Source organism: Candoia aspera, chromosome 1, assembly GCF_035149785.1.
Source record: "Candoia aspera isolate rCanAsp1 chromosome 1, rCanAsp1.hap2, whole genome shotgun sequence".
NCBI classification, from domain to species: domain Eukaryota; kingdom Metazoa; phylum Chordata; class Lepidosauria; order Squamata; family Boidae; genus Candoia; species Candoia aspera.
The window spans coordinates 24,684,937-24,703,361 of record NC_086153.1 but is presented as its reverse complement, the minus strand read 5'-3'; the positions used below and the strand labels follow the sequence as shown (position 1 = coordinate 24,703,361).

Sequence of the window (18,425 nt, the reverse complement as noted above, 5' to 3'; positions counted from 1 at the left end):
CTCTACAAGGGGCTGCCCTTGAAGAATATCCAGAAGCTTCAGTTGGTTCAAAATGTGGCAGCCCACACAGTTTTGTGCAAGCCTGGATTTGTGCATGTGTCACCTCTTTTGCGGGAGCTGCATTGGTTGCTGACTTGCTTCCAGGTCCAATTCAAGGTGCTGGTTATTACCTTTAAAGCCCTACATGGCTTGGGGCCAAGTTATTTGAAGGACTGCCTTACCCCACTCACATCTACCCAGCCCACCGGAGTGGGAGGCAGGGTATGCTGCAGATCCCATCAATCAGGGAAGTACATCTAATGGGACTGAGAAAAAGGGCCTTCTCTGTGGCGGCTCCCTCCCTATGGAACATAATTCCCCCAGAGATAAGATTGCCCCCCTCCTTGCTCCTTTTCCAGAAGGCCCTGAAGACATGGTTTTGCCAGCGGGCTTGTGGACCCCTGGTCACTAAGGAACCAATCAAGTGGTTAATTTGACTGTGTCTGTTGCCATGGGGTGTGTGTGTGTTTTGTTTTATGGATTTTAATCTTGTGAGACATCCGGAGTCACCATGGGTGAATTGGGCAGCTATATACATTTGTTTAATAAATAAATATGTACCCCTGCCATTTTTCTTTTAAAGGTTAATTGTGTAGAAATCTTCCCCTAAGTGTGGCTGCTTCTGAACTGTAAATTTTCATCTTAGCTTAACTTTTCCAGCTGGAGAGAGAGAAAAAATGCCTCCTGGTCTTTTTTCCACTTTCCATGATAACTAAACAATATATCTCCAGCTAATTTTGTCTCTCTGTAAAACAAAATTCCATGCTTAGGAAGGTCTTAGGAGTGGAAAATGTTGGCCTTGAAAAGAAGCATTTGTAATGATTGCTTGAGTGGTAGAGGCAAAATTAGAATCAATGGAGTACATGCTAAGAACCTTGTATCTAGCATGTGGGGGGGGGGGCAGCCGGGGCACATGGGAGATTCTCAGCTTTATGTAATGATTGCCTATCCTAAAACACCATCAGACTCATGAACAGGTTCATAAAGGTATCTGATTTATTAAAGAATAGTATGCAGGATCACAAAGAAAGCTGAGAATGATAAAAGCACGCCAAATGCAAACTAAAAACCCTCGGTGCAAATGAGATCCCTCCCCCCATAGAATCTTCCCAAGTTCACAATCCCAGGTGCTCCTAATGGTTTCTGATGGTCTGCGGGAAAAGTCCTTGAACAGAGCACATAACCCAAACACATTCCATTGTAATGAACACAGATACAGAGCTTGGTACAAGGTTTCACAGCAGCTCCCTCCCAAACAGAGACGCGCGTCAGTGCCATGGCATGTGAAATGTTACGATGTACAGTGCACATTGAAACAGTGAACATGACAGCATTTATGGAAAATTACAGGAATAGCAACATTGAAAGTAGTTTTACAGCTCAATTATAGAAACAAACTTGAGAAATAAAAGAGGATAGGAAAAGGGAGCTGGGTTGTTAGGCAATCTTTTGAATCTGGCACAAGTTCAGATTTCACAAGAAGAAATGAAGTTATGTTCCCTTAATGCACTAAACCAGGATTGTTGACAGTGATTGGCAGGGACTCATCACTTTTTTCAGCCAGAGTTTTTCCAGCCCTACCTAAATTTATTTATTTATTTTATATCCTGCCTTTATTATTTTTATAAATAACTCAAGGCAGCGAACATACCTAGTACTCCTTCCTCCTCCTATTTTCCCCACAACAACAGCCCTGTGAGGTGAGTTGGGCTGAGAGAGAGTGATTGGCCCAAGGCCACCCAGCCGGCTTTCATGCCTAAGGCAGGACTAGAACTCTCAGTCTCCTGGTTTCTAGCCAGTTGCCTGAACCACTAGACCAAATGGCCAAGGTTTGATACAGGACCCTTCTGCATGTAAAGAAATAGCTCTTCCACTGAGTTATAGCTTTTGTTCCTTGGTGCTACCTAAAAAGCCATATCTTGCATTTAGAATTAAATTTCACTAGTGCACCTATTCCTCTGTTCAAATCCTCTTCAAAACCTGAGTTTGTCCATGATGGCTGAGAATTATAGGCCTTGTAGTCTACCCACATCTGGAAAGTACTATATTGGGGAAGTTTGCACTTCCTTAATGAAACCTAAGTAACTATAGAAACCTCATACTGCTTGTTTATTTTCTCTTCCTTCTGTCCTCTTGGTAGAATTTTGGATTGTAATCAGGGAATGACCAGCTTGGTGGGACCTCTGGCAGCCCTCTGAACAGAGCCCTTAGCAGCAGTAAAGCCCTATGCACAATAAAAGCAGCCATAGCAAAGTCTTCTCAAGTACAGAAACAGGAAATAACCATTTCTTTGAGATAAACATTGCTTATTACTATTCATTCATTCCTCTAAAGCTATGTAAGAGAGAAGACCAAAACAGATGTGGACATGCGTGTGGGGGTGCACAGTGGCACTGTCCTTGGTGGAGTCCTAGGGCAGAAACGTTGGCAGTATGATGTATGGTCCACGGATGTAACTGTGGCTAACAAGATGGAAGCAGGTGGCATCCCTGGGTAAGTGCCTCCTAGGGACTGGTTTTTTTCCAGTACTGTTTTTATAAAGTTGTTATGAAGAATCAGACTGTTCTAACTTGTGTTTAGAAGACATGTTAATACTGCAAAGTTGAAAAAGTCAAAACCAGATCTTCTGTTGAAACCACTGTCTAGGCTTAGGGCAGTATTTATTTTTAACTAGCAGCTAGACTCACTTTTTTGCAGTAGAAACAAGGCACCTGTTCTTAGGATATGCTTTAGGATCATCTAGAAAATGTCTAAACATATATTATATTATTATATTATATTATATTATATTATATTATATTATATTATATTATGCATTGCATTTGTATGCTGTCCATTCTTGGAGGCTCTGGGTGGCAAACAATCCAGTTAAAAGCAACCCTCTGAAAAACAGTAAATAAACCCACCCCTTGTAAAAGCAAAATTGACAACATTAAAAAAAAATAAACAGAAAATATGCATCATGTTTCTGCCAGATTCCAGCCTTCACTTACAACTTGCCTTCATCCTACACTAGTCTTAACTGTCCTCCTGAAAACTAGGAGAGAAGGGGCAGATGGGATCTCTGTAGGGAGGGAATTCTAAAGTATGGGGGCAGGGATTGAAAATACCTGCTTCCAGAGTCCCTTCTGATGACAATCTTTTATATATAGTACCTGGAGGGAGTTGACCCTATTCAATCTGATTGGATTTAGGATATCACCTGTGCCCTTTCAGCAAAGATTCTCTATTTTTTTGTCCTTTGGTTTAGTATCACAGGGATTAAGATCCATGCATGCATTCAAGACCTTTTTGTGAGTTGGTTGGGGATAGGAGTTATTTTGAGTAAGGTGAAAGCGCCAGAGAGTCAGTCAAAAGGGCTGACTTTTACTCTTCTCAAGGATCAGAATCAACTTTCCAGTCTAGCTAGCATTAGCCCACCAAATTTGGACACACCTTGTTAATGGCACCCTGTCCTCTTTAAAAACTGTAAACAGATTTGCTTCAAGAAAAATTGGGCCAATTTTCTGTGATTCCTGACTGATGTGCACAAAATAAGCAGGAAGTACTCCTTGGAGGAACTTATTTAGTGCTGCAGATTTATCCTTGTTTCATTTGTCTCCTGACAACTATAACAAAAATAAATCTGCGTACTGTATACTTGGGACTCTTCAGCTATCAGAGATGATTGCTTCAAGACAAAGATCAGGCAGATGAGTGAGTTATAGCCAGCTAGAAAGAAAAGGGAGCTAATCAATCTAAGAAGATCAGTGTGTGAGTTTTTCGTTAGTCTAGTATGAGGCAAAGCAGTTTGGATAGTAATAGCAAAGGTTATGCTTTATTTAGAAATGAAAATAGCCCTGAACTTTAAATCATGGGTTAGGGTTAGGGTTTGTATTTAGGGAATTTAATTTTCAGCATTTAAAGTATGATGGTTTGGAAACAAAATGGATTGGATCAATATGAATGTCTCTTTCTCTTACTCCTGTGTCAATATTTGACACTTTGAAGAACAAACTTAATTAGATTGGAGGGAAAGGTCCTTGCCCGAAAGTGTATACCTATCAGAGCTGTGGCCAGGTAGGTATAGATATGCATTTTATATAAATAAAGATGTTCAGAGAATTTTAAAGTTTGTATTTCAGGCCAAGGAAAGTACATGTTGATTTGGGCTAATATGCTTATTCTGTGTACTCCTTCTATGCTGCCTTTCATCAAAGTGGCTGATATCTGAATGTGAGATATGTGATAACTGATAAATGAGCACAAGTAGGAGGTAGAACATGATGATAAAATACTGCTTTTTTAATTAGATAGAAAAAAGATTAGAATCCTGGGTTAGGTGTATGTTCAAAGTGTTAATCAACATTAAGATACATGTTTACAGCTGTGAGGACAAACTTTGCACAACACTAGGAAAACGATATAATACCAGTGATATCTGATTGGGAACTTCAGCTTGAAGAATATGCAGCAATGCTGAAGCTAACGCTATATATCCATAACAGATATTTAACTAAATCTAAACAAGAACAGCTTCCATATATGCTGTCAATTATGCAGCAAGATAAATACAAAAACTTAAGAGTATGGTTTCTACAGCTTACACCAATAGGTACTGCAAATAAGTTGGAGTACAAAGAAGGAGGAAGTAGACATTAAATATTTACCTATATTATTTTCAGGCGTGTTTTTCTGTTTTTTGTTTTTTGAAAAAAAAAAAGCCTTTGTTTTAAATAAAAATAAAAGGATAAGAAACTAATATAAAAGCCCAGTTAAAAGACTGAATGTGTGAAAAAATAAATCCATCTTTCTAAGTGGTATACTATGAAAATCTTGGCAATATTCTTACAAAAGAAATTCTTTGATGTATTTTGAATTTGGTCCAATACTGTGAAGGAATTAAAATAGGAAGGTGTCTTAAAATATAAATAAATGTTGTAGTTACATGCACCTTAATCACATATACTGTGCTTCATACATTAGACCACTGGTCTAGATCTTTCATTTATGCCAAAATATGGGATAAGTTCAAATTTACTGTTTGAGAACACTTTCTAAGAAGTCTTGTATCGTTTTGTTTATTTTTTATAAACAAGAATCCTTATATCAAGGTAAAAAAAAGAATCAGAATACTACCTAAAATGCTATAGATGTCAACGCTGTTACTGAGATCCAATTGCTGCAAGTTTGATTTGTTCCAATATAATACTGCAGTGCCACATATGGATGTGAATATAGATATGGATAGGCAGGCAACCCTCCCCCCACCCACATTCACTAATAGCCAGATGTGTCTGTGTTTCAATCCACATTCAGTCATCTTAGACATGGAATCTATATCTGCGCAAGGGACAATTGTATACCATAGGTATACTGAGCATTATGAAGTCACTCAGTTTGGATATCTTCCTGTTGAATTCTTAAACTTCCAGTCTGACACAATTTCTGTACATTTTTGCAGCCATAATGTAATTAATGACTTGGAAAGATTAGGAAAACCATCAAAAATGACCCAACATTTATTTTATGTAGGTTCAGTTTACTGCTAGAAGATCTCTGGAATTTGTCTATTTTAACATTGTTTGTGAATTGCAGGGGCAGACAATATTTGTTTGGCTTTTAAAACATTTTTTTTTTTTTAAAAAGCTTCTGGGCCTTGACATTTCTCAACCTCTTTAAAAAATTGGGGGGTGGGAGAACTTTGGGAAGCATTTTAAGGAGAAATATTTTGCCTTATTTTGTAAACAAACCAATAAATCATTGCCACTTAAAACAAGAGATTTTGGTGCTAAATTTCTGCAATAGGAAAATGAATGGAGGTATTCTCTGAATCCTAGACTGAAAGATTTACAAAGTCATAGAAATATGCAAAACAGGGGCCTAGGGTTAGACTACTGTCTCCCCCAACACTGACTAGAACCAGCCCTGGAGATGGAGGAGAACCACAACACCACCATACCTCCCAGTCCCAAACCCCTGATCTTGTCCAGATGTATACAATGGTTGATAGTATTGAAGGTCATTGAGAGATCAAAGGAGGCCAGGAGGACACCCTCCCCCCAGTCCTAAGCCCACTACAGGTTATCCCAAAGTATAATCAATGCCATCTCAATGCTATATCTTGGTCTGAAACTGGACTGAAAAGTGTCCAGATAAACTGTTTCCTCCAGTACCCTTTAAGCTGCAAACTCCTCAAAAACCTTTTCTTTTTAGGAGACTGGATGAAAATTGTCAAGCTGTGCTGAATCCAGCAAAGGTTTCTTAAGGGAGGGCCAGACCACCACTTCCTCTAGAGCCACTGGAATCACCACTCTCTCAAGGATTCATTTATATTCTGCTGCAGTCCAATAACTCTTGCTTCTTACACGATATGAAAACATTAAAAGCTCTGCAGCAGGTCTAAAGTAACAGTCCAAACAAAACATAAAACAAACATAAAAATCAAAACCCAAATAAAACAGCAAAAATAAAATTAACATAAAAGAAAGCGGAGCTCATGATTTTAAGTAGAATATTTCCTGAAAGAACTAAGTTTTTAGTATCCTCGTGAAAGCCTTTAAGGAAGGGGATGATCAGATCTCGGTTGGGAGATTATTTCAAAGCACTGGTGCTACAGCTGAAAAGCAATACCTCCTAGCTTTGGCTTCCTTCACATTCTAGAAGTGCAGACTGTGAGGGGTTTCTAGTTTATGAGGCTATGATATTTATGTGCACTTGGGCAGCATCCAGTTGCAGCTTATTTTGAAAATGGTGTCACAAAACATGGGAAAGATAGTACTTGATAATGTATTGTTGTGGGCTTCCGGGGGAGGAATGGTGGACTGAAGATGTCTCCATGAAAGCAGAGCTGATGATCACAGTGAAAATCAAAGAACTGGTGAGTAGACCGGTCCCTTGGAACCTCTCCAGATACGGAGAAGATGGGAGATTGCCCTCATGTGTTCCAGATGGTTGCTTCCTGCAAGGAGACCACAGGACAGCAGTCTCCCATGGATGTAAGGTCTGGGAGATGATGGGAATAGCCATCTTGCTTGCAACCTGTGATGGAATGTGAGGGTGACCTTGGAGAGTAGAGGGAAGAGATGCTGCCTAGGCAATGATCAGATAAAAGAAAAGGGAGTCCAAGAGAGTGTAACAGTCTAAAGAAGAAACTTAGGAAAGATCCTCACCGACCACTCAAGCAATAAATCTCTTCTCTTCTTTCTTTAAGTTTAGTTTGTATTAGATTTTACTATTATAATCAAAATTCTTAATAAAATTATGTGTGTGTATGTGTATATAGATAGATACAGATAGATAGATATAGATAGATAATGTGTTATTGTCATTATCAGGGATGTTATGTTTAAAAATACTTTTTGGTGTATTTTGAAACAGTGGTTTCAATATTTGTGTAAATTCTGAAGTCCTTGAAGTTCTCGACTTTTCTCCAGTCCTTTTCTCCAATGGCTCTGACATTTTCTCCTATATTAAGGCTGACTGCATTTTCTGTGGTCCTTTTAGGCGTGTACACATTTCTCAGAGCACAATGGACTGCTTGAAAGGAGAATTTGAGGTGGAACCAGGAGATGGTGGGTCACGATGTGAATACCTGAAGGAAAAGGGGATTGTCACCTACCTCGTAGTAGTACCGAAGCAGCCACTCAAGAATGGGATCAATGGGGTGGTGAGTAGTTCTTCCACTGGATCTTTTGAAAAGAATGGAATTATGTGTCAGGTTTGGTAGGATCAGAGGAAGGAGAGAACGTGCTCTCATCTATCTCTTTCCCTTTAGCTTCATCGTGACCCTAGATCAGATTGATGCTTGATATTAATTCAGATTGATATTCTTGATACTACTGCTGCCATTAGCTATTCTAAGCTGTTGTATTTTTTTTTCTTTCTAAAACAAAGGTTATTTTGACTGGAACTTATTCTCTACATTTAGAGAAGAGACTTATGACAGAAGGTCTAATTATACCTCTTGGATACTTAATTTAGATGAACCAATCCTACATACACTGTTCTGTTTCTTTGACTTGTCATTACTAAATGACTATTTCCAAATGTCCAGAATGATATTTTAATGTCTAGATTTGATCAAATGATTTTCCTAAATGTACATTAAACAAAAAACTATTGTGGATCACATCACTTAGCATTTTTTTTAATCCATTCAATCATGTTCGATTCTCGGAGACTGCCTGGAGAAGTCCTTGCAGTTTTCTTGGCAAGGTTTTTCAAAAGTGGTTTGCCATTGTCTCCTTCCTGGGACACAGAGTAGTAGTCCCAGGAAGGACTACATCAAGATCATTATATTATGGTAGTCTTCAGAAACTCATGTTGGCCTTGTTTTCACCGAACTTGTTAGCCTATGTCAAGATTGCACTACTTCAGCTGAGGTCTCAGATGACTGCGTGTTCTTCTGTACAAAGAAACAAAGCAGTCTTTCCGCATAGAAAATTAGCATGATAAGTACAAGATGGTTCAGGCCTCTATCTTTTCTCTGTAGGTGATGTTTGTGTTATTCATGAATCTCTGCCCACAGCATCCAAATTCATACCAAATTTCAGTTTCCATTTTGGAATTGTTTGAAGGTTGTTTCCTTAACCTTGACTGCCTGAAAAATTATAATGTCTAGGTTATTAGTGTTTTACGGGTGGGTGAGGGAATGTGGGATGGGGCCACAACATTTTATAATAGATCTACTGTAGTTTGGGTGATGCTTATACTTGCAAAAGGGAGGATGAGAATGATAGGGTTGTGATAGTGTAAAACAGGCTTGGCTAATTTGGTTGCCCAATTTGATGCCCCCATATTGGCTTATAGAGTTACGATAGTTGAAACCTAACACATTGGACTACATATGCTGCAGAAAGCTAGTGTACTAGCAGGTACTTGTTTTCCAAAGCCCAATTCTTTTCCCAGCTGTGGAAGAATTCAGGAAATTGCACTGTCCTCACTTTCAGCTCATTTGTCTCTTTTTCACGTTGCAGAAGTTATCTGTCTCATCCTCCCATGGGAACTCACCTCAACTGATCAACACCAAAGAATGCAATGGGAGCATTAATACCACCTGCACAACCCCAGATGAGGCAGAGGAATCGGATACTAGGGTAAAGGGGCAGGATGGATGGAGAAAGATAAACAAAAACTTCGTCGAAATTTGTTCCAAGAAAAGCTGTTTATGTGTAAAATATAGGTTGTGAGGGAGGGAGGAAATGTGAAAGAAGAAAGGAGAGTGAATATCAGGTTAATTTTTCTAGCAGAGTTCCAAATATGAGAGAGTTCTGTTGTCAAGAAGCCCTCTAGTAAGTGTCTGCCTGCCTTTAGGAATCTGATGAGGATTGGTATAAAGCTCAGTCAGGCCTGCTGAATTGTGCCATCCGTTACACTTCTAGGGACCAGCAAGAAACTATTTGCATGCAGAGAATATGCTTTACAACTGAGCTACATCAATGGCAGTTTGCCTTAAACAACATGAAATTAGTTCCCCATGTTCTTAAAATAATACAGTGTAAAATTTTGCTTAGTGTATACTTGAAGCCTGTCATGCGCTGCCTGCCTCTGAATAATACTCAGACACTGGTTCGTGGATCAGGCTCTGATTTATTCACAGCGCAGTTACAGCGTTGGAAGAAAAAAGCTGAGAGTGACAGGAGCGCGCCGGTGCGGGGTTTAAATACCCCGCGCCGGTCAGCGCCCCCTCACTCGCGGTCACGTCACCCCCCTTTGTCCAATACGTTGCCCTGCCGGTGGGTGAGGGGTTCCGGGATCGCCCATCATCAGGTTTTCTATTCCTCTGCTGATTGCTGTCAGCTGGGCGATCTCCGTTGTATTGGCGCTGATGGCTTGGGTGTGCTCCGTGATCCGTTTAGTTATTGTTTGTTGGCCGTTAGTCGTTGTGGGTTGATGGCTACTTATCTTGCACCCCTTCACCTATTTCCTTGCTATTGTCATGTGTGCCATTGCGCTGATGACTTCAGCTCAACGGCACTCATGACATACTGCCCCCTGTCCGAATAGTGCTCCCCCCCGGTTTTCTTTTTCTTTTTTTTTTTTTTTCGGTGGAGCTGTCAAAACGGCACTTTTTTTTTTTTTTTTTTTTTTTCGAAATTCCCGCCGGAGTAGTTGTCGCCCCTCCCTTTGCTCCTCCCTCTACCACGTGCCTTCCCAGGGTGTGTCCATGGTGCGCATGCTCGGGTCCTGTCCTGGCGTGCGCATGCTCCAGCCACACCCTGTTTGTTTGGCTCAGTTCGGCGAGGAGAGAGGCGTGGCTGGTCGGGTGCTTATCAGCTCCAGGTAGGGCCCTTCTTTTTTCTCATTTAAAGTGCGTCGCCTTTGTTGTATCTCCTGGGCGTTGCCCCCAGGTTGCCCTGTTGACTTGCTTGCCACTCCCCCGCGGCCGGGGGGGCGGGGGGAGGGTGCTGGCGAACGCTTGTCACCACCCCGTGGGCCCGGGGCGGGGGGAGTGAGTCCCGGGGGGGGGAGGTCCACCCAAGTCGCGGGCTTGGGGGGGCCCTTTCCCTTGGGGCACGGGAGGCGGGGGGGGCCTGCGGGGGGGGGGGTTTGGCTTGCTGACCTTGGTTGTGGTTTGTCGGGGTATGCCCGGTGAAATGCTCTGGTCAGGTCAGGCGCATTAACGTTGTGCGCCGCCACCCATTCCGGGTGGGGGAAGTGTTTCCACCTGACCAGATAGTGTAGAGTTCCTCGTTGCTTGCGGAGTCGAGAATGTCCCTTATCTCGAAGTGGTGTTGCCCGTCGATCATCACCGGTGCGGGCTGTGGCGTGCTTGGGTGCCATCGGGAGGTGGTTGCCGGTTTCAGGAGGCTGGTGTGGAACACCGGGTGGAGTCTCCGTAGGTTGTGTGGCAGGTCCAAGCGTATTGCTACCGGGTTCACTATTTGCGTGACTCGGAACGGCCCGATGTACTTAGGCCCCAGTTTTTTCGAGGGTTGGGTTGACTTTAGGAACTTGGTGGATAGGTAGGCCATATCCCCCGCTTGGAACGTCGGTTGTTGGCGCCGGTGCTTGTCGGCCTGCTCTTTGTAGGCTGCCTGTGCATCCTTCAGCGCCGCCGTGATTACTGGCCATGCTTCCGCGATCTTCCGTCCCCAGTCGCTAGCGTCCACCTGGGGTTCCGGGGGTTGAGGTAGCTCCGGTATGGGGACGAAGTCGCGCCCCGAGACTACTTCAAACGGAGTTTTCCCCATGCTCGTGTGGACGGCGTTGTTGTATGCGACTTCGGCGAACGGGAGCAGTTCAGCCCAGTCGTCTTGGTGGTAGTTAGTATATGATCGTATGAATTGCTCTAAGGTGGCATTAAGAACCTCTGTGGCTCCGTCCGTCTGGGGGTGCCAAGCCGTAGATAGGGCCTGTTGGGTCCCCGTCAGCTTTAGGAAGGCCCGCCAGAATTTGGAGGTGAACTGTGTGCCCCTGTCGGTCACCACACGTGCGGGACATCCGTGTAGCCTGTACACGTGGATGAGGAAGAGTTTGGCTAGCTGTTGTGAGGATGGGACCGACGTGCAGGGGATGAAGTGGGCCTGCTTTGAGAAGTAGTCCTTCACCACCCAAATGGCCGTTTTCTTCTGGCTGGGTGGGAGGTCCACTATAAAATCCATAGAGATTTCCTCCCATGGGCGGGAGGGTTCTGCCACCCGTTGCAATAGCCCCGCGGGTTTGCCTGGTGCCCGTTTGGCCCTAGCGCACGTTGGGCAGGACGCTACGTAGGTTTTTACGGGCCACCAGAATTGACGCCGTGTTAGGTGTAGGGTCTTGAGGAACCCAAAGTGTCCCGCTTGTTTGGCGTCGTGTGACCTATGCAAGATCGCCTGGCGTTGCGAGTCCGGGACGTAGATTCTGCCTTCCCCCCATGCCAGGTCCTGTGCCATCGTTACCTTGTCGGGGTTTGCCAGGAACCAGGGGTCGGTTTTGAGGGCGGCGGCGAGGTCCGTGCGCATTCCCCCTGGTAGTTGCGGTTGGCTTCTTCCGGTCGCCGGTTGTCCCGCCGTCGGCTGCGCCGTAGAGTCGAGCTGCCTCCGCGCGCCGCTTCGGGTGGTCACGGCCATCCCCAGTTGCGAGGCGGATAGGACCGTCCCAATGGTGTCTGGGGCGGGCTCTTCGTCTTGGGGCAGTCGGGAGAGGGCGTCGGCCAGGAAGTTCTTTTTGCCCGGCATGAACTTCAGCTGGAAATTAAAGCGGCTGAAGAATTGGGCCCATCGGACCTGTTTTGGGCTAAGGCGTCTAGGCGTTCGTAGGGCCTCGAGGTTCCGGTGGTCAGTCCAGACCTCGAATGGTTGGGTGGCTCCCTCGAGTAGGTGTCGCCATGTCTCTAGCGCTGATTTCACCGCGAAGGCTTCTTTCTCCCAGACGTGCCATCGCCTTTCTGTCTCGGAGAACTTCCTTGACAGGTAGGCGCATGGTTTCAGGAGTCCCGTGGGGTCTTTCTGTAGCAGGATGGCTCCCAGGGAGAAGTCTGAGGCGTCGGCTTGGACCACGAACGGCCGTTCTGGGTCCGGGTGCGCGAGGATTGGCTCCGTAGTGAACAGCGCTTTCAGCTTGTTGAATGCGGTCTGGCACGCGGGAGTCCAATTCAGCACTGTGCCTGGGTTCTTGGCGCGTCGGGTGTCCCCCACCCCTTTGGTTTTGAGGAGGTCCGTTAGGGGGAGGGCTATCTCTGCGAACCCCCGGGCGAATGACCTGTAAAAATTCGCGAATCCGAGGAAGCTCTGTAGTTGGCGTCTGTTGCGGGGGCGCTCCCAGTTTAGCACCGCTTCGACTTTTGCGGGGTCCATTTCGATGCCGTCCCCGGAGATTCGGTACCCCAGATAGTCTAGGCGCTCTTTGTGAAACTCGCACTTTGTAGGCTTGGCATAGAGCTGCGCCCTTCTGAGCTTGTCGAGGACTTGCCTGACTAGGGTCACATGTTCCTCGTGCGTTTTTGTGTAAATAAGGACGTCGTCGATGTAGACCAGGACCCCTTTGAACAGATGTTCATGCAGTACCTCATTGATGAGCTGCATGAACACCCCAGGGGCCCCCGCGAGTCCGAAGGGCAGTACTTTGTACTGGAAGGCGCCTAGGGGGCAGTTGAACGCCGTCTTCCATTCGTCCCCCTCCCTGATTCGGATGCGATAGTACGCCTCGCGAAGGTCCAGTTTGGAAAAGACTTTGCCCGTGGACAGGTGGGCGAGCATGTCCTTCACCAGGGGTAAGGGGTATTTGTTGGACAGGGAAGCCGCGTTTAGGCCCCGGTAGTCGGTGCAGAGCCGTAGGGTCCCGTCTTTCTTCTCCCGGAATAAGACGGGGGCTCCGACCGGTGAGCATGCTGGCTCTATGAATCCCCTGTCTAGGTTTTTATCGATGAACTCCCGGAGGGTTGCCATCTCCTTCGGGGTCATCGAATAGATCTTTGGTCTAGGTAAGGGGACGTCGGGCAGTAGGTCGATCCGGCAATCCGTCTTGCGGTGGGGGGGTAGTTGGTCAGCTTCTGCCTCTCTGAAGACCTCGGAGAAGTCGGCGTATTGTTCTGGTAGGTCTGCTGTGGTAGCGGCGTTGTCTTGTGTGGTCGCCTCCGCTCGTCCTACCGTGGGGTTGGTTCTGCCCGCTGGAACTGGTGCTCGATACTCGCCGTCGCCGAATGTGAAGGTGCGGGTCTCCCAGTTGATCCGCGGGTTGTTTGTCGCGAGCCATGGCATCCCCAGGACTGCAATGGGCCGTCCGATGTGCGTGACGACGAACGATGTGCGCTCGGTGTGAGTGCCCATTTGCAGGGTGACCGGCTCGGTTTGTAGCGTGGCTGGTTTCCCTCCCGCTGTGGAGCCGTCCAGCTGGTGGAATGCCAGCGGTGTGGGGAGGGGGAAGCAGCGGAGGTCGAGTTTGGCGACTAGGTCGGGGTGGATGAGGTTTTTTGAGCACCCCGAGTCCACTAGTGCCGCGGCCGTGGTGGCTCCGTTGCCGGCAGAGAGTTTGATTGCTGCCATTATTACGGGGCTTTCGTCGTTCCGTCGAGGTGGTCCGCGCTGCTGTCCCACCGCCTGCCTCGCCACGCGTTTCAGGGCAGGCGGGGAGCTTTTCCCGCCGGCTGGTCGGGGTCTGCGTTATCCTCTTCCCCCCAGTAAGCGTCCCAGCCTTCCTCTGGTGTCGCTGTGGCCACGGTCATTCGGCGGTGAGGGGGCGGCCCCAGGTTGGGTGGTTTGGGGCTAATTTTCGGGGTGGGTTTGGGCGCACTGGTCGGCGGTCGGTTGGCGAAGCAATCCACCGTCTTGTGCCCTAATTTGCCACACCTCCCGCAGGGCTCCCGGTTGAATTTCTTTTTTGGGTATATGGGGCCGGCCATCCCGACGTGTGGTGCGGGTACCTTTTTTCCGGCATAGTTTGTGTCTTCCGTGGTTGTCATGAGGAAGGTGCGGTGCGCGTGTTCGGCTTTCCCCGCGAGGTGGATCCACCCGTGTAGCGTTTCTGGGTCGTCGCGGTAGAGGGCCCATTGGAGAACGTCGCGGTTGAGCCCCCTTTTGAACATTTCCAGCAGGGTGGTCTCGGACCAGTCGCTGACCTTCCCCGCGAGGGCTTTGAACTCCAGGGCGTAGTCAGGGACCGTGCGTGTGCCCTGTTTAAGTCTTTGGAGTGCGCTTTTCGCCCTTACTTTGGCTAGGGGGTCTTCGAAGTAGTTTTTCATCTCATTGATGAAAGCAGGGAAGGTGGCGAGGGCGGGGGAGCTGGACTCGTACAGTTGGACGTACCAGTCCGCCGCCCTGTCTTGGAGTTTGATCGCCACGGCGGCGATCTTGTCGGCCTCGGAGTCGTAGGAGTGTCCGTGCCTCCCCATGAACTCCCTAGCGTTCGTGACGAAAAATGAGAGTTTCGTGGGGGTCCCATCGAAGAAGATGGGGAAGTCCTTTGGGGCCCGGGCGTTTTGCGCGGCCCCGCCTCTCGCTTCCCGGTGTGTGGTGTCGTCCGCCTGTGCCGTCTGCTGACCCTCCGCTGGCCCGTGGGGGTTCGGTGCTTCGCTCGGGGTGTGGGCCTGTGCGGGGACGTCGTTGGGTGGCGCGGGGGGCATAAGCGACTGGAGCATGGTCCGGAGTTCCGTCAGTTGAGCCCGCATGGCCGCGAGTTCAGCTCGTGCCTCCTCGTCCACAGCCCGCGCCGCCGCTGGGGCCGGTTCCGTTGGCGCGTCCTCGGGGGTGGGTTGCCGGCGGGGTTCATCGTCCCTCTGCCGCGGGTCCGCTTCCTCCGCCGTCTGCTGGGTGTCTCCGTCGTCCTCCTCCGTGTTGACCGCCGTTGGGCTGTCGCTCCACTCCCGTTGCTGGGGTGCGATGTGGGGCGCGGGGTCCTCCGCTGGTTTCGGAAGTCATGCTGCTCCCTCCCGCGGTCGGGTTGCCTCCGTCGCCATCTCCCCTTGGGGTTGGAGCTGAGGCTCGGGTCGGGTGGGGTGGGCGTCCATGGCTCCGGGAGTCCGCGGTGCCTCTGGCCTTGGTCGGTCCTCCTCTGTCTCTTGCCGCGCGGCTCGCCCTCCTTGCCCGCGCCGCTCCGGCCTCATCTTGCTGGTCTTCTCGCCGTCTACTCCTCCCGCGGCTCGTTATCGTCCGGTGGGGCTCGGCGAGGCTGAGTTTATGACTCTCAGCTTTATGTCATGCGCTGCCTGCCTCTGAATAATACTCAGACACTGGTTCGTGGATCAGGCTCTGATTTATTCACAGCGCAGTTACAGCGTTGGAAGAAAAAAGCTGAGAGTGACAGGAGCGCGCCGGTGCGGGGTTTAAATACCCCGCGCCGGTCAGCGCCCCCTCACTCGCGGTCACGTCACCCCCCTTTGTCCAATACGTTGCCCTGCCGGTGGGTGAGGGGTTCCGGGATCGCCCATCATCAGGTTTTCTATTCCTCTGCTGATTGCTGTCAGCTGGGCGATCTCCGTTGTATTGGCGCTGATGGCTTGGGTGTGCTCCGTGATCCGTTTAGTTATTGTTTGTTGGCCGTTAGTCGTTGTGGGTTGATGGCTACTTATCTTGCACCCCTTCACCTATTTCCTTGCTATTGTCATGTGTGCCATTGCGCTGATGACTTCAGCTCAACGGCACTCATGACAAAGCCTTAATACAGGTTGCTTACTATCACCCTGCTGTTTTAGATGTAACACAGGAGTTGGAACATTAACCCACATGGTTTGAACTTGTCCTAGTACAGTTGTGTTTTGGGCTGACGTTAACAGAATTGTTAAGATGACTCTGGATCTATTGCTGTATGTTAAGGATGCATATGATTTTCTTCAGTATATCCCCAGTATTTAGAATCTATCAAGCAATAGAATTGCAGATTTTGGGGCATGGGGATTGGCTAAAGGGATTATTATACATAATTTGAAGGGGAAATCTATGCTTGATTTGCTGCAATAAGTTGCTGATATGTATTGCTAGCCAATATTTTAATTAGTCTTTGGGACAGGAAGATGACTCTGACATGATATGGTAAAAGGTTTTGCAAATATTTTGTTTATAATGTGACTTCCAGTCCCTTTCCCTCTTCTTTACTGTTGTACTTACTGATTTTGTAGTGGGGTTGATACTTTAATATTTTCTGCATTTGTATTTTTTTATTAGTTTGCATAATACATTTTAAAAAAAACTTGAGCTGCACCTCTTCCAGACGTTTTCTTTGCACATTGCACAGAAAAAAACTGTGTGTGTGTGTGTAAAATTGCAACGTTGTTTCATGACAAAGTGACATACAAGGGGGATAAGATTTGTCAACTTTCAGCACTCAGGAGAAGTGTGTGCTTGTGCTGCAACTGCAACAAAAATAGTAGTAAGACAGGTAAAAATAGCAATGAGGGCAAGTGAGTGGCATCCAAGTATCCAAGTCTGAGCAGAAAGTTCTCAAATGGAAACTATTTTTCCAACTGTTAATTTCAGCAGTCAGTTTTAACATAACGGATGCTGTACAATTCTTGTTTGATCATGTGGATCTATTGCCTAGACCCCTGGTACGTCATCCATGTGTGGCAACATGGCTATCATTCCCTTCCCTGTTCCCTGTTTTTTTAAAGAATTGTTTTAATTTAAAAATTAAATGGGAAATCGTATGTTTAAAAATGGTAAATAGCTGTAGTTCAATGCTTTGTTTGGAAGTCTGCCCATGTGCCAAAAAAGAGAGACAAAGTTAAATTGGGCTGGAAGAGAACCTGGGCAGGGGTGGGGGGAGAATAGAGGAGACAGCAGAGAGCAAACCCCTCTGTCTACCTGATATAAATATGCATTTGGGATTAACCCCACACTCCAGAGCAGTCTTTTGGGAAAGTGCCTTTGAAGAGCCCAGGGTGCCATGCTCTGTCCCAAAGAACTTGATTTTCTGTTCTGTTCTTTGCCCAGCCAGGTAATGCTGGCTGAAGCTGATAGGGGTTGTAGTCCAGTACATCTGAGAGCATCAGCTTGAGACAGGCTGGTCCAAGAGCATGATTACTGGCCTGTCTTGTCTACTGCCCATTCTCTATCCTCCAGATTTCTAATGAGGACTTTTTATTTGCCTCCTTTTCTATCCAGGTAGTGAATCCTTCCTTTCCCAACCCTCGGAGGCGTCTTCGCTTACGTGACTTAGCAGAGAGAGTGGTGGATGCTTCAGAGAATGAGCAGGAACTCAATAAATTGCTTAATGAGGCTTTGCTGGAGAGGGAATCTGTGCAGGCGTATGTCTCCTCTCCTTCCATCTTGGAGCTAATTGTGTGGTTTTTTTCTCCATTCCAATGTTTCTCCCCTCCTCTACCAGCCAGTTTGAGTATCACATAGAAACCTTTACTCTCAACAGTGTCCACTACTGTGGTTTCAGACATCCACCAGTGGTTCAGGTCCTTTTCCTGCTTTGGTTGCTATTTTGTATCATGGGAAAGAGTATTCTGGAGACTTAGTTTTGTTTTTATTACTGTATTTACCTTCTACTTTTCCTCTATTGTACAGCTCAAGCTGCAAATTCTCTTTGTGTCTGTTTGTGTGTTTATTCCCAGCTGGCCCACTATCTAGACAATCACAGGACTGACATCTACTTAGGTTCAGAAAATATTTCCATCATCTGGGCTCAGTCCCTGCAATAAAAACTTTTATTTCTTTTAAAAAACAGAAAGCTGAGGTTCACACAGTATTTGATAGAATAGTTCTCATATGCTTGTATAAAACTGAAGATCAAGCCATCCTCAACATAGCCAGCTGACTTTGCAGTCATAATTTAAGATGATAAGGGGCATTTTGCAAAATAAAACCTGAAGACTGAAAGCAAATAGGAACTTGGTAAATTTTAAAGAATTGCTTAGGGAGATACCAAGTGCAGCCTCACAAGTAACACTGATCAGAACAGCTGCTTTCTTCCTGAGGCCTTGAAGAGGTAATATCAGAACTGAGATAGGAGGCCATTCTCATTTGGTATAAGGCAGCTTTCTA

The 18,425-nt window shown here is 46.6% G+C and overlaps 1 protein-coding gene across 1 annotated transcript in view; it reads left to right on the top strand.

Annotated features, from left to right (window-relative positions):
* The window catches only part of ADCY3 (adenylate cyclase 3), a 113,045-nt gene that overhangs the window by 75,799 nt on the left and 18,821 nt on the right, over positions 1 to 18,425 (top strand). The window contains exons 7-10 of the mRNA XM_063300705.1: positions 2,374 to 2,532; positions 7,525 to 7,687; positions 8,997 to 9,116; positions 17,538 to 17,680. Of these exons, the coding sequence (XP_063156775.1) occupies positions 2,374 to 2,532; positions 7,525 to 7,687; positions 8,997 to 9,116; positions 17,538 to 17,680 (585 nt within the window). The remainder of the gene's footprint in view (positions 1 to 2,373; positions 2,533 to 7,524; positions 7,688 to 8,996; positions 9,117 to 17,537; positions 17,681 to 18,425) is intronic.